Source organism: Heteronotia binoei, chromosome 3, assembly GCF_032191835.1.
Source record: "Heteronotia binoei isolate CCM8104 ecotype False Entrance Well chromosome 3, APGP_CSIRO_Hbin_v1, whole genome shotgun sequence".
NCBI lineage: Eukaryota > Metazoa > Chordata > Lepidosauria > Squamata > Gekkonidae > Heteronotia > Heteronotia binoei.
The window spans coordinates 175,675,690-175,690,211 of record NC_083225.1 but is presented as its reverse complement, the minus strand read 5'-3'; the positions used below and the strand labels follow the sequence as shown (position 1 = coordinate 175,690,211).

The 14,522-nt window shown below is 46.5% G+C and overlaps 1 protein-coding gene across 1 annotated transcript; it reads left to right on the top strand.

Annotated features, from left to right (window-relative positions):
- The first annotated feature begins 12,359 nt into the window (after positions 1-12,359).
- Positions 12,360-14,249, top strand: FUT4 (fucosyltransferase 4). The gene has a single exon (XM_060235318.1). It carries the CDS (start codon positions 12,360-12,362, stop codon positions 13,722-13,724), a length of 1,365 nt encoding a protein of 454 aa, XP_060091301.1. The 3' UTR covers positions 13,725-14,249.
- Positions 14,250-14,522: the final 273 nt, after the last annotated feature.

The following is a 14,522-nucleotide window of genomic DNA, read 5'->3' as shown; positions in this document are numbered from 1 at the left end:
AGTCCGACACGGGGGGAGGGACCTCAGATTCAAACTGAGTGCTCCACAAAGTACTCCGTAAAGAATACAACAATGGATACCATCAGCGGATGTATTACACCCACTCCAACCTATTGGCTACCCAAGAACATAAGAACATAAGAGAAGCCATGTTGGATCAGACCAGTGGCCCATCCAGTTCAACACTCTGAGTCAAACAGTGGCCATATTTTGCCATATTGCTCCTTGACATCTCCAATTAGAAAGGGTAACTGTGCTCTCCCCTTCCTCCAACTCCCCACCATGTCGAGTGTGTCTCTCTGGGTGGGGGAGCTTCTGTACAAGACCTCAGATAATTTCAATTGTGTACCCTCCCATTTTGATCCAGGAGATTCAATTCCAAAAGCACATATGGAGCCATTATAACAGGTAGTGTGTACCGTTTTGGTTAGAAGCACCTGATCTGGAAACAAGGCAATGCTGCGTGAGGCTCATATTGTACATCTTTGGCTGGTGTCACTGATATTTATCAGAACACTTGGTCCTATATCAATATTAATACAGCAATAATTGCACCTATTTGCAACATTTATGCTTGACCATTGAAGAAGGCCAGTGGGCTGAAACGCATCCATTTTAGGGCTGCACAAGGTCCTAATTGTGCATATTGTATGATTTGTAATTCTTATCGGGGCTATATTTAGAACAATCATTGCTTTAAAACAAATTTGTAATAAATGCATGCATTTTTAATAATTTGTAATATTTATATTGTAAATGTATTGCTTTTATATTGGGCCCCCCTAATTTGTATCCATTTAACCTTTCAGATTCTTAATTCATTTTTTTAAGGGGGTAAGTCCCCCCCCTCTTTCTTTCCCTATTACCTTATTCTCCTTCATTACATACTCACATCAACCCCATGATGTAAGTTATTAGGTTGAGTGTGTGAGACAGGTCCAAGATTCAAACCTGGTTCTCTCAGCTCCTCATCTGACCCCCTATTCACTACACCACCTTAGATTTCAGGTTAAGAATATAGGAGCAGAGCTTCCGAGTTAAGTTAGAGAGAAGTCAGTGTTGAAGACAGAGTCAAGTTTTGAGGCTCTGAGAGAGAGGAGTTAGTCTAACACAGGGGTGGCCAAACTTGCTTAATGTAAGAGCCACATAGAATAAATGTCAGATGTCTGGGAGGGAGGAAGGAAGGAAAATAGATGGGCAAGAGAGAGGTGGAAATAAAGCAACTTTAAATGCATTCTCCAAGCCACCAGCAGGCTTGGCTTGGAGAAGTGATTTAAAGAGAGAAATGCCTTCTCCAAGCTGGCTGACTGGGCAGTGGGAGCTTCGAGAGCCACACAACATGTGTGAAAGAGCCACACATGGCTCTCGAGCCACAGCCTGGCCACCTCTGGTCTAACAGGAGCATGAATTAAAGCTCTGAGAGGATATCAGATCCTTGTTGAGAGTGTTACAGTAGGCCAGCAAGGTTCACTGGCTCTAGCGTGTAACTTACCGTAAGTTGCAGCGGAGCACTATGTTGATATGTTACAAACGTGCCTGAGAGGTTTCCCTGAGGTATGTAGGGTTTAAAGGTTAACAACCTACAATTCTATATACACTGTTGATATTATGAACCACAGTAGGAAGGGCAAAAGCTGTGAAATTGCAGCTAGCAGTTTCTCCCAATCTTGCCCTCCCTTTCTAAAATTTCATAAATTTTAAAATTCCATAAATATTCCAACATTTTTCTGTGCTGTTCGAATGCATTTTGTGTGGCTGAAGTGGTAAAATGAGTTGAGGTCACACAAGGAATTAAGCATTGCACAGATTTCAAGTTTCCTTCAGAATCTCATTTTCCTGAGGGGGAAATGGGAGAGGTTTTTTTCCTCCATGACCTCAGAATTTCTTGGGTGACTTTGTCTATTTTTAACAGAAAACGCAGTGTACAGGTGATGAGAGCTTTCATCCCTTGTTCTATAGCACCTCAGAGCTTTCAGGTGTTTTCTGTCAAGCCTGGCTCTGGTATTAAAAGTAAGTTGGGCTGAAAGAACAATGCTGAAAATAGAAAGGGACCATGGCACAGTGATAGAGCTTCTGCTTGGCATGCAGACAGTCCCAGGTTCAAACCCCGGCATCTTCAGTTTTTAAAAAAATCAGATAATAGGTGATGTGAAAGATTTCTGCTTGAGACCCTGGAGAGCCGCCTCCTGTCTGGACAGACACTATTGATCTTGATAGACAAAGAGCTTGATTCAGTATAAAGTAGGCTATATGTGTTTGTGTGTGTTCATGTGAGAAATGGTTCTCTTTTTAGGAGAGGGGCCATGGCTCGGTGGCAGAGCCTCTGCTTGGCATGTAGAAGGCCCCGGGTTCAGTCCCGGAATGCTCCAGTTAATAGATCCAGAGGAGTTTGCTGTGTTAGTCTGTTGCTGCAAAATAGGAAAAAATAAAAATCGAATAAAATAAAGAGTCCAGTAGCACCTTTAAGACTAATAAATTTTATTGTAGCATAAGCTTGCGAAAAATACAGCTCTCTTCATCTTACATCTGACGAAGAGAGCTGTGTTTCTTGCAGGTTTATACTACAATAAAAATGGTTTGCCTTAAAGGCGCTACTGGACTCTTTACTATTCCCCAGTTAAAAGAATCAGGTGATGGGAAAGACCTCTGCCTGAGATCCTGGAGAGCTGCTGCCAGTCTGAATTGACAATACTGGCCTTGATGGACCAAGGGTCTAATTCACTATAAGCCAGATTCATGTGAGGTAAAGCAGGGAATGTGTTATGTATGTGAGTCAATGTTGTTATAGATGGTGTTCCTGCCTGGCTTAGTGGAACCTGAAGGACTGAGCTTGGGGACCTGGGAAAAATGGGCAGGATCCAAATCCAGACTGCCCTGCTCCAATCACGGACCTCCTGCCGGTTTGAATGACCCAATCATGGTGTGGAGGGGTACTGCTGTTTGCATTTTCCTCCCCAGGGACCAAAACATCTTGAGCTGTCTCCATCCAGCGTGGGTATGTGGTTTTTTTGTTTTACCACTTCTGGCAAGACAAACATGGCAAGTCAAAAATTAAAAAGAAGTCTGCCTCCTGCTTCTTCGGAAAAGGCGTCACTATTTCTAGCCTGAGCAAAACATTTGGAATAGCCACGGTAAGCAAATATGTTTTGCATCTTTACAATGGGGGTTTTGTGCCTGGAGGTTCCAGCTTCCATGTGTTACTTCTGCTCCTAAGCATTTACTCAGCCTTTACACATCAGCAGGGACTTATCTTGAGTATGTACAAAGGTCTTGATTCTCAATTGTGTTTGTTTGATTTCAACCACAGCAATTTCCACAATACATCTGTGTACAAAGTACACCATACAAATGCTGTAACTGTGATTGTAATCTACAGTATATTGTACAGCGTATTAAAAGAACAGATTTTCAGTGACACAATTCAAAAAAACACACCAAGACTGTTCTCACATATATATGGTATTGAAGACAACAAAGAATTGTGTACTGCTTTAAAGATTATTTTTTTATTTTTAAAATAATATTTATTTAATATATACACCAAACCAATATGACAATGCATTAAAACAAAGACAAATACACATTTGCTACAGAGAAGACACAAATAAGGAATGACATGTATTAGAAAAATAGCAAGCCCCAATAATAAGCCTTATTAGGAACCACATTTTGCTGAGTCAAATATGATAGTACTGTAAACCACACTGCTGTAAATTTTTCTTGATCATTTTGTAACTTAGGCATGAGATGACGACTAGCAACTTTGCAATATACAAAACATTCCCACACCTTATTTTGCCAGGATGATAAAGAAGGTGAACTTTTATCTCCCCATTTAGAAGCAATTACAATCCTAGCAATGGCTAGCAGAATTGTAATCAAAATATTTCTACTTTTGTTTCCAAAGCCCATTGGTAGTTTTATTCTTCAGTCCTTCTTCCAGCTGTGTTGGGGGAGGGGTGACCCCCTGGTAATCTTGCTGATAACTCACGGAGTCTGAAAGTGCTGTTCAGAGATGAATGCCGGATCAGTTCAAAATAAAACCTCCCTCATATCCAGCATTTAATGTCGGATGTAGAGGCTGACCTATTTTGTATCACAGAGACCTGGGTATGTGTAGAAGAAGGCAAGGTTCTCTTCCCATTAGATATGGAAACTCTGCATGCAGGAGGATCTGGGAGGCAAAGGATTAAGAGAATTCTCTTCCTGGGCAGTTGGTCCCATACTCTCCAGACCAGAACCAATGAGTTGAAATTAAATCAAAAGAGTTTCCGGCTCAACATCAGGAAGAACATCCAGACCGTTAGAGCGGTTCCTCAGTGGAAAAGGCTTCCTGGGCTCTCCTTCCTTGGAGGTTTTTAAGCAGAGGCTAGATGGAGGAATGGTGGAGAAACAGTGGCTCAGTGGTAGAGCATCTGCTTAGGAAGCAAAAGGTCCCAGGTTCAATCCCTGGCATCTCCAAAAAAAGGGTCCAGGCAAATAGGTGTGAAAATCCTCAGCTTGAGACCCTGGAGAGCCGCTGCCAGTCTGAGAAGACAATACTGACTTTGATGGACCAGGGGTCTGATTCAGTATAAGGCAGCTTCATATGTTCATATGCCATCTGACAGCAATGAAGATCCTATGAATTTAGGGGGAGGTATTTGTGAGTTTCCTGCATTGTGCAGGGGGTTGGACTAGATGACCCTGGAGGTCCCTTCCAACTCTATGATTCTCACTGGTTAAATGTTGAGCCTCTTGGGGGAGGGGGGGCTCATAAGGCCACAGCAAAAGTAACAGGAGTAAACAGGTTAGTTTTTTAAAAGAAAAAAAATTCTTGAGACAAGGAAAAATGGATAGAATGGTTATGTAGCTGGCATTTAGGCAACATTCGTTTAATCCTGTTCACCTCCGAAAGGCTATCAGGACCGGTTTTTCCAGATACAAGTGCAGTGGCTGGTGCTTGATAAAAATGTGTGTGGTATAGGTAAAACTTAGATGGCTTTTTAAAAAATTAGTTTATTTATGGAGGGTACATCTACTAAGATCTAGAACATTAATCCTTCAATGGAACTTACCAGGGCTTTGTATGTATTGTATTGGTTTTAAACTGTAATTTAAATGTCTGAACTGACTGTTAGCTGCCCTGAGTCCACTTGTGGAGAGGGCGGGACAGAAATGTAAAGTAGTAGTAGAAAAAGCCCAGCAGGAATTCATCTGTATATTATGCCATGTCCCCAGACACCAAGCCAGCTGGAACTGCATTCCTGCTCAAAAAAAGCCCTGGAACTTCCACATGCAGGGGCAGTCTAACCCCGAATACCACCAGATACTAGACAAAAATACCAGGGGAAAAGTGTTGGTGTCAGGTCCTGTTTGGGAGTCATCTTGAAGAATCCGGCCGGCTGCTCTTAGAAACAGGATGCTGGCCTGGATAAACCTTGGTCTGATCCAGCAGAGCAGTTATTTGCTCAGTTATTTTTAAAAAGCGGTCCGCCTGCCTCCATTAGCATTCTGGCCCCTGGTGTCAGATACCCAACGGCCAGCACTTAGCTGGATATGGTGGTGGGTGGGTGGGAGACTAATGAACGTCTTTTACTTGAAACTGCTTCGAGCCCTGTGGAAAGGTGGTATAAAAATTCAGTAAATCATTAAGTAACTGTGCCAGAAGGATTCAACTGACAGGGAATAGTGTCTATTCCACTCCCTTCCCCCCACCACCCGCCACATTAGAAAAAGCAGGGGGGGGGAGTCACAATACCTGTTTGTTCAGCTAAGGAGCCACCCCCCAGTTGTGGAATAAACCAGCCAAGACTGTGTGATGAATAGACTGATGGAACAATGTTTTCATTTGTCTCTGGCCCACACATTAACCCATTCAGTCCTGGAATCAAGAGTGGGAAGCATTCAGGGAAATGATTCATTTGTGGCAAAAACCACTACCTCAAGTGTTATGGGGTGAAGGATTATTTGGGTAGGTTTAGCAGAGTGCTCAAGGCACATCATGCAGCCAGGGCTGGCCCTGCCATTAGACAATTGCCTAGGGTACCAGCCTTCTGGGGGCACCCAATTGGGCACCCCCCGTGTGACTCAATGACATTAGCAGTGCGGGGAAGGACACCAGAAGTTAACCTTGCCTAGGGTGCCGAACAGTCTAAGGCCGGCCCTGAACGCAGCAGAGTCTATCTGGTTGGTGTGTACTGACAAGAAACGAAGCCTCTTTATCTTTGCCAAACTAATATGAATCCTTTATTGTAAGGAATGCCATTCAAGACAGGCTAGAGATAGGATTCTAATCTAGTCTAACTAGCTAGGATGAATAGGGATGCTGGAAGCCTGTCCATTGAAAAGTAGGTGCAGTTGCATAACAATAACGACCTCTGATTAAAACCTTGGCAAAAGGTACTTTGCCAGCCGCTTTGGGATGTGGAACTTGGGGCTTCAACTGCCTGTTCAAACTGGCCCTTTGAGGATCCCAGTTTGCTTAGCAAGATGAAGAAACGAGAGAGAGAGAGAGAGAGAGAGAGAGAGAGAGAGAGAGAAGGCAGGCCCAAGTAGTTTTCTCACTGACTCACGGGTGGGGGGGGGGGGTGCGGATCAGATTCAACATAGTTCGCATAATACGCTTCTCCTCTTTAAATGTATTTATTTTATTCTTTTTACCTCAGCAAACAAACAAGCTGTCATTGGGGGGGATACCAATGTAATGGGTTTTATCTTTAAAGCTCCGAATTGGCTGGATCCAGAGATTGCTGTCCTCATCAGATTCCTGCTTGGCTTCACCCTTCTTGCTTCACGGACACAGAAGCAGTACTAGCAAAGGAAAGCAGTTGCATCCTTTTAAAACTATATAGCTAGCTTTTGAAAACTCCTCAATGTCTAAGTTAAGTATAGCACTGGAAAAAGCGCTGAAAAGGGCAACTAGAATGATTAAAGGGTTGGAACACTTTCCCTATGAAGAAAGGTTAAAATGCTTGGGGTGACATGATTAGAGGTGTACAAGATTATGCATGGGACAGAGAAGGCAGAAAGAAGTACTCTTCTCCCTTTCTCACAATACAAGAACTTGTGTACATTCAATGAAATTGCTGAGCAGTCGGGTTAGAACAGGTAAAAGGAAATACTTCTTCACCCAATGGGTGATTAACACGTAGAATTCACTGCCACAGGAGGTGGTGGTGGCTGCAAGCATAGACAGCTTCAAGAGGGGATTGGATAAGCATATGGAGCAGAGGTCCATCAGTGGCTATTAGTCACAGCATATTGTTGGAACTCTCTGTCTGGGGCAGTGATGCTCTGTATTCTTGGTGCTTGGTGGGGAGGCGCAGTGGGAGGGCTTCTAATGTCTTGGCCCCACTGATGGACCTTTTGATGGTGCCTGGGGGGTTTTTTTGGCCACTGTGTGACACGAGTGTTGGACTAGATGGGTCATTGGCCTGATCCAACATGGCTTCTCTTATGTTCTTATGTCTGAAGCATTTTCAAGAATCCCAACAACAACCTTGTAAGGTAGAACAGCAGGGCCAGCCCTAGACTGTCTGGCACCCTAGGCGAGGCTAAATTCTGCCCCCCCACACTGATAACATCACCGAGTCACATGGGGGGCACCCATTATGGTGCCCTCAGAAGGCCAGCACCCTAGGCAATCATGTTTGTCTACTGGCAGGGTCGGCCTTGTGTGGCAGTATGATCATCTTCATGACAGATATGGGCTCAAGTTTGAGAGAAGGCAGCTTGCTAAGGCCTCGTTGCCGTTAGAGGTGATATCTGAATTAGAGACAGCTTAGCACTTGTCTTTTTTACCGTTTTAGGAGACTGGCCAAATCATTCCTGATCCAGCTGGCTTTTGATCTTCCACCCACACGCTCATTTGTGTTGGGAAATATTATTTTAATGGGACATTAGGCGCTCTAATGCTTTTAATGGGTTCTCGTTCTGCTGAATTTTATATTTTAATGGATTATAACTGAATATTGGTTGGTGGAGCGCAGCTTAATATTTTAGTATCGTTATGTTAGTTTTGATGTACAGCCCTCCCACAGAGAGAGAGAGAGAGAGAAATCTGGCTCTATAGATTTCCCTTTATCTTTTATTTATGAACCATCCTGAATTTCTGCTGAACTCTAAACAAAGTATTAACATTTCCTGCCTAATGTCTTGTAGAATCATCCCTTCTGTTTTTATTGGCAACACTGTAAACCCTTTCTATGTTACATTCCAGCTGAAATGGAACCAAGTTTGTGATCACTGCAATGGGAAGATGATGTATTATTATTTTTTGCTTCTGCTACTCATAAGGATAGACTCAGAATTATACAGGGCTTCAGCACATGAAGCTGCCTTAGTACTAAATCAGACCTTTGGTCCATCAAAGTCAGTATTGTCTACTCCAGGGGTGTCAAACACGTGACCCGAGGACTGGTTCAGGCCCCCAAGGGCTTCTATCAGGCCCATGAGCAACTCACTGTCATCTGCTTCCTTCTCTCTCACTTGCTTCCTTCTCCATCACAACTTGCTTTGCCAAGCTTGTTCAATCGCACAGGAGCTACAGAGCAAAGCCTCGATTTTCTCCATTGGCTGACCAGCACATGAAACAACTTATGTACAAAACCTCTCAATGCCCAGCCATTTCATGTTTTATCCTGGGTCTTAGGCTCAAAGCAATGACCATGAGATTTCTGTTATGAATATCAATAAATCAAAAGTAATTAAGGTTTGTAGAATCTTTCGGGATAAAGTGCCGTGTTCTACTGGAGAAAGTTTTTCTTCCAGACATTTCGTTCTCAGCTGCGGAGAACATCCTCAGTGGCGTTGCAGCCGGAGCAGGCGCTCAGACCTTCTTGGCTGCTGTGCATTGAGTGATAATCTTTGATAATCAAATCTTTGATAATCAAAAGTAAGGTTGTACACCTGAACAACACCTGAACAAAACCTGAACAGCCTACTCAAGATTACTACAGCACAAACATTGCCTCCAGATTTTGATGCCGTAATTCAAAGCAAGAGGTATCAGTTATCAGAAACTGTTAAATAAACAAAATATAGTAAGAGTGCTAATCTTTTAAGCATGTTTTAAGTTTTGTTTTTAAAAATCTTTGATTGTGTTTGTCTGTGTTCTTTATAGAGTTTACATATCCATTACCTGGAATTACATTTTATGACATTTTATGGTGTCTGCGTCCTTTATAGAGTTTACATATCCATTACCTGGCATTACATTTTATGGCACATATGGCCCAGCCCGACAAGGTCTCATTTATGTCAGATCCAGCCCTCATGACAAATAAGTTTGACACCCCTGGACTGGCAGCAGTTTTCCAGGGTCTCAGGCAGAAATCTTTCACCTACTGCCAGATACTTTCAGCTGCAGACACTGGGGATTGAACCTGGGTCCTTCCCATATCCATGCAGAATATTTTATATTAGAGTAAAGGGCTTCGCCACATTGGACTGTGGGGAGCATGGGACAGCTTGTATTATGAAGGAACTGAATTCAAATCTCCTCTCAGTCAGAATGCTCACAGAGAGCCATTCATTCTCTCAACTGAATCTCCCTCATAAGACCAGAATAATGTGGAGTTTCCATGTCTGTGGATTTGAGGGCAGCATAAAATGCCACAGAGTTCCTTCAACCAATGGTGGCTTATGGGTTTGGTTCTACAGTGTGTGTGTGTGGGGGGGAGCTGACATGAGAAAGGAGGTGGCATACGTGCTACCTGAAGTAATACCATGTGGAACATGGCCAAAACAGAGATGGGGTTATAGAGGGATGAGAAGTCCCTAGTTCAAGTAGGAAGTGGGTGTGTTCCTTGGGGCAATGTGTATGTCAAAAGCTTAATTTAAATAAGAAGCGCTTGTGCTAAAACCCGTGTGGAACTTCTGAAAGCCAGCATGATGTAGCAGAGAACGTCAGTCCAGAAGATTCTGCCATGGTTTGCCAGGCGACCTTGGGTCAGTCACAGACTCTCAGCTTAACCTACCTCAAAGGTTGTAAGGATAAAATGGAGTAAAGAAGAATGATGTAAGTTGCTTTGGATCACTGCTGGGTTGGCAGGGAAGCTATAAACGAAGTACACAGATAACTATAGAAGAGCCCCTGTGCATTGCCCACTCCAGAACCGCTAATTTTGGAAGCAGTGTTGAAAGACCTGAGTCAGATTGAGGTGACAAGAGAGGAGGTCCTACAACTGATAGATGAATTAAAAACTAATAAGTCACCAGGTCGGATGGCATACATCCAAGAGTTCTGAAAGAACTCAAAGATGAACTTGTGGATCTCCTGACAAAAATATGTAATCTTTCATTGAAATCTGCCTCCGTTCCTGAGGACTCAGGACTCTTTAAAAAGGTTTCCAGAGGAGATCCAGGTAACTACAGGCCAGTCAGTCTGACTTCAATACCGGAAAAGTTCGTAGAAACCATTATCAAGGACAGAATGAGTAGGCACATTGATGAACACGGGTTATTGAGGAAGACTCAGCAAGGGTTCTGTAAGGGAAGATCTTGCCTCACTAACCTGTTACAGTTCTTTGAGGGGGTGAACAAACATGTGGACAAAGGGTACTGAATAGATGTTGTTTACATTTACTTTCTGGAAACTTTTGATAAAGTTCCTCATCAAAGGCTCTTTAGTAAGCTCGAGAGTCATGCAGTAAATGGACAAGTCCTCTTGTGGATCAAAAACTGACTAATTAATAGGAAGCAGAGAGTGAGTATAAATGGGCAAACTTCGCAGTGGAAGAAGGTAAGCAATGGGGTGCCGCAGGGCTCAGTACTGGGTCCCATGCTCTTTAACTTGTTCATAAATGATCTGGAGTTGGGAGTGAGCAGTGAAGTGGCCAAATTTGCAGATGACACTAAATTGTTCAGTGTGGTGAGAACCAGAGAGGATTGTGAGGAACTCCAAAGGGATCTGTTGAGGCTGGGTGAGTGGGCGTCAACGTGGCAGATGCGGTTCAAAGTGGCCAAGTGCAAAGTAATGCACATTGGGGCCAAGAATCCCAGCTACAAATACAAATTGATGGGGTGTGAACTGGCAGAGACTGATCAAGAGAGAGATCTTGGGGTCGTTGTAGATAACTCACTGAAAATGTCAAGACAGTGTGCAATTGCAATAAAAAAGGACAACGCCATGCTGGGAATTATTAGGAAGGGAACTGATAACAAATCAGCCAGTATCATATTGCCCCTGTATAAATCGATGGTGCGGTCCCATTTGGAATACTGTGTACAATTCTGGTCACTGCACCTCAAAAAGGATATTATAGCACTGGAGAAAGTCCAGAAAAGGGCAACTAGAATGATTAAAGGGCTGGAACACTTTCCCTATGAAGAAAGGTTAAAATGCTTGGGGCTCTTCAGCTCAGAGAAACGTCAACTGCGGCGTGACATGATAGAGGGTTACAAGATAATGCATGGGATGGAGAAAGTAGAGAAAGAAATCCTTTTCTCCCTTTCTCACAGTACAAGAACTCATGGGCATTCAATGAAATTGCTGAGCAGCAGGGTTAGAACGGATAAAAGGAAATACTTCTTCACTCAAAAGGTGATTAACATGTGGAATTCACTGCCACAGGAGGTGGCGGCAACTACAAGCATAGCCAGCTTCAAGAGGGGATTGGATAAACATATGCAGCAGAGGTCCATCAGTGGCTATTTAAAAAGGTAAAGATAGTCCCCTGTGCAAGCACCAGTCGTTTCCAACTCTGTGGTGACGTCGCATCACGTTTTCATGGCAGACTTTTTACCAGGTGGTTTGCCATTGCCTTCCCCAGTCACCTACACTTTACCCCCCAGCAAGCTGGGTACTCCTTTTACCGACCTCGGAAGGATGGAAGGCTGAGTCAACCTGGAGCCGGCTAACTGAACCCAGCTTCCATCAGGATCAGGTTCAAGCCACTGCGTATTGTTGGAACTCTGGGGCAGTGATGCTCTGTATTCTTGGTGCTTGGTGCTTGGGGGGGGGGAACACAGTGGGAGGGCTTCTAGTGCCCTGGCCCCCCTGATGGACCTCCTGATGGCACCTGGTGTGTGCGTTTGTTTTTTTGGCTACTGTGTGACACAGAGTGTTGGCCCGGAGGCCCCGGATGGGCCACTGGCCTGACCCAACATGGCTTCTCTGATGTTCTTAGAACTCAATCCCTGCTCCAAGAGGTCAATCGGATCCTTTCCTTCCTCCCCGCCCCATCCCTGTGCTTTCCCGACAGAGCTCCTGCCCGCATGTTCCAAACGCCGTTCCGGCCTTGGGCCGAACTCAGCGCCCTGATCCGACAGCGCAGCTCTCCAAGGAAGCTGCCCGGAGGCTGCGGCTGGAGAGGGGAGGGGCCGAGGCGGAGCCCGGCCGGGGAAGGAGGGAGGGAGGGCCGGCCGGTGGGGGCAGCATGTCCGGGCGGGGCGGCCGCGCCTGCGGGCAGGTCGGGCCGTGGGAGCCGCCGCCGGAGGGGCAGGGCGCGGGGCGGAGGCGCTGGCAGCCTCACCAAGAGCCTCCTGAGCAGCATGCGGCGGCGGCGGCGCCCTGGGCTGCTGCACCTTCTGCGGATCCGAGGCGGCAGCCGGGCTGGGAGGCCGAAGCCCTGCAGCGGCTCCCGGAGGGGTGGCAACGGCGGAGGCCGGCGATGGAGCCCCCGCCGGCGGCTGCGGGGGGCTCGCCGTGGCGGCTGCGTGGGCGCCGGCGCGCACGCTGGCTGCGCCCTTGCCGCTGCTGCTGCTTCTGGAGCCTGCCCAAGCGGCAGTGGCGTCTGCTGGCGGCCGGCCTGACTTGCTGCACCGTGCTGGCCTTGTACGCCGCCAGCAGCCTGCACGACCTGCCCGTGCTGCGGCGCCACCGGGACGAGGAGGACGACGACGAGCCGCTCCGCGTGCTCCTCTGGTGGGAGCCCTTCGGGCGCAGCCGGCCGCTGGGCGACTGCCGGGCGCGCTACAACATCAGCGCCTGCAGCCTCACGGCCAACCGGAGCCGCCACCAGGAGGCGCACGCCATCCTCTTCCACCACAGGGACCTCATCCTGCATGGGCCTGAGCAGCTGCCCTGGGCCAGGCCCCCTGCTCAGCGCTGGGTGTGGATGAACTTTGAGTCCCCCTCCCATTCGCCTGGCCTCCAGGGCCTGGCAGGCATCTTCAACTGGACCATGTCCTATCGGGTGGACTCGGACGTCTTTGTGCCCTACGGGTACCTGCGGGCCAGGCGGACTCCGGCCCGCCTCAGCCTGCCTGCCAAGACCAAGCTGGTGGCCTGGGTCATCAGCAACTGGAATGAGGAACATGCCCGTGTCCGCTATTTCCACCAGCTGAAGAAATACCTCCCCATCGACGTTTACGGGGCCCAGGGCTTGGAGCTGAAGGACGACAGCGTGGTCAAGACCATCTCGGAGTACAAGTTCTACCTGGCCTTTGAGAACTCCCAGCACCCCGACTACATCACGGAGAAGCTCTGGAGGAATGCCTTCAAATCCAGGGCCGTGCCCGTCGTGCTGGGACCCCCCAGATCCAACTACGAGCTTTTCATTCCCTCCAACTCCTTCATCCACGTGGATGACTTTGCCAGCCCCGCGCAGCTGGCCATTTACTTGAAATTCCTCGATAAAAATAAGACCAGGTACAGGAGGTATTTCGCCTGGCGGAAAAGATATGACGTCCGGGTGACTTCGTTCTGGGATGAACACTGCTGCAGGGTTTGCGAGGCCATCCGGGCGGCTGGGAAGCAGCGCAAGACCGTACAGAATCTGGCCAACTGGTTCGAGAATTGACCAGGTTGAGCTGGCATTGAGGGAGTTTTTAATAAAGGGAGGGCGAGAGGTAGAGCTGAGGTTGATGGGTTTTCTTAGATATAGTGGGCCAAGGAGGAAGGAAACTCTCAGGGTTTGGGTCTGAGGTCTCCTCAGGCTGTCAGCTTCAGCCATGGTGAGTTGCTACGGATTGTTGCCTCCCTTCTTGGCTCTGAGGCCTAGAGTGTGAGGCTAGAGTCCTTCTGGGACTCTTCAGAAAGCAGAGTGGCATTTGTGTTTGCTTCCACACGTCTGGGAGGAGGAAACTCCCTGAACACAGAGAACTAGCACTTCTGAGAGGAAGCTAATCTAAAACCCTGAGGGGCTAGATGTTACAAGTAGGGCATTGTAAACATGGAGAGAGTGATACAGATGCGAAGGCCAGAAGCATGATTTTTTTGTTGTTGTTGCTGAACTTTTTACCTGGAGGTGGCGACCTTTGGTGACTTGCTGGCTGACTTAGTATGGTGTGATTCCTGATCTTGAAAATGTCCGAATGTGATTGAACATCTCTTGGCTCCGCTTGTATTTTAAAGTGTTTCTTGGGCATACTGATCATGTGAAAGGCCCATCACCGGGGCAAAATAATTTGGAAAGGTCAACCTGCAACCTTTTTATCCTGTGAACACCATACGTAAATAATGGCCTAAAATCTAGCCCAAGGCTACCATTTTACAGCTCATTAGAGGGTAACTGCAGTTATAAGGATAGTGACCATGTGTGAACTCCTTTTGAGGTGGCACATAAAAGGGGGGCCATCCCCATAGCTACAGGCCACAG

Bases quoted from the DNA above. Each gene is read 5' to 3' on its own strand.
- FUT4 (XM_060235318.1), top strand. From the start codon at position 12,360: ATGTCCGGGCGGGGCGGCCGCGCCTGCGGGCAGGTCGGGCCGTGGGAG.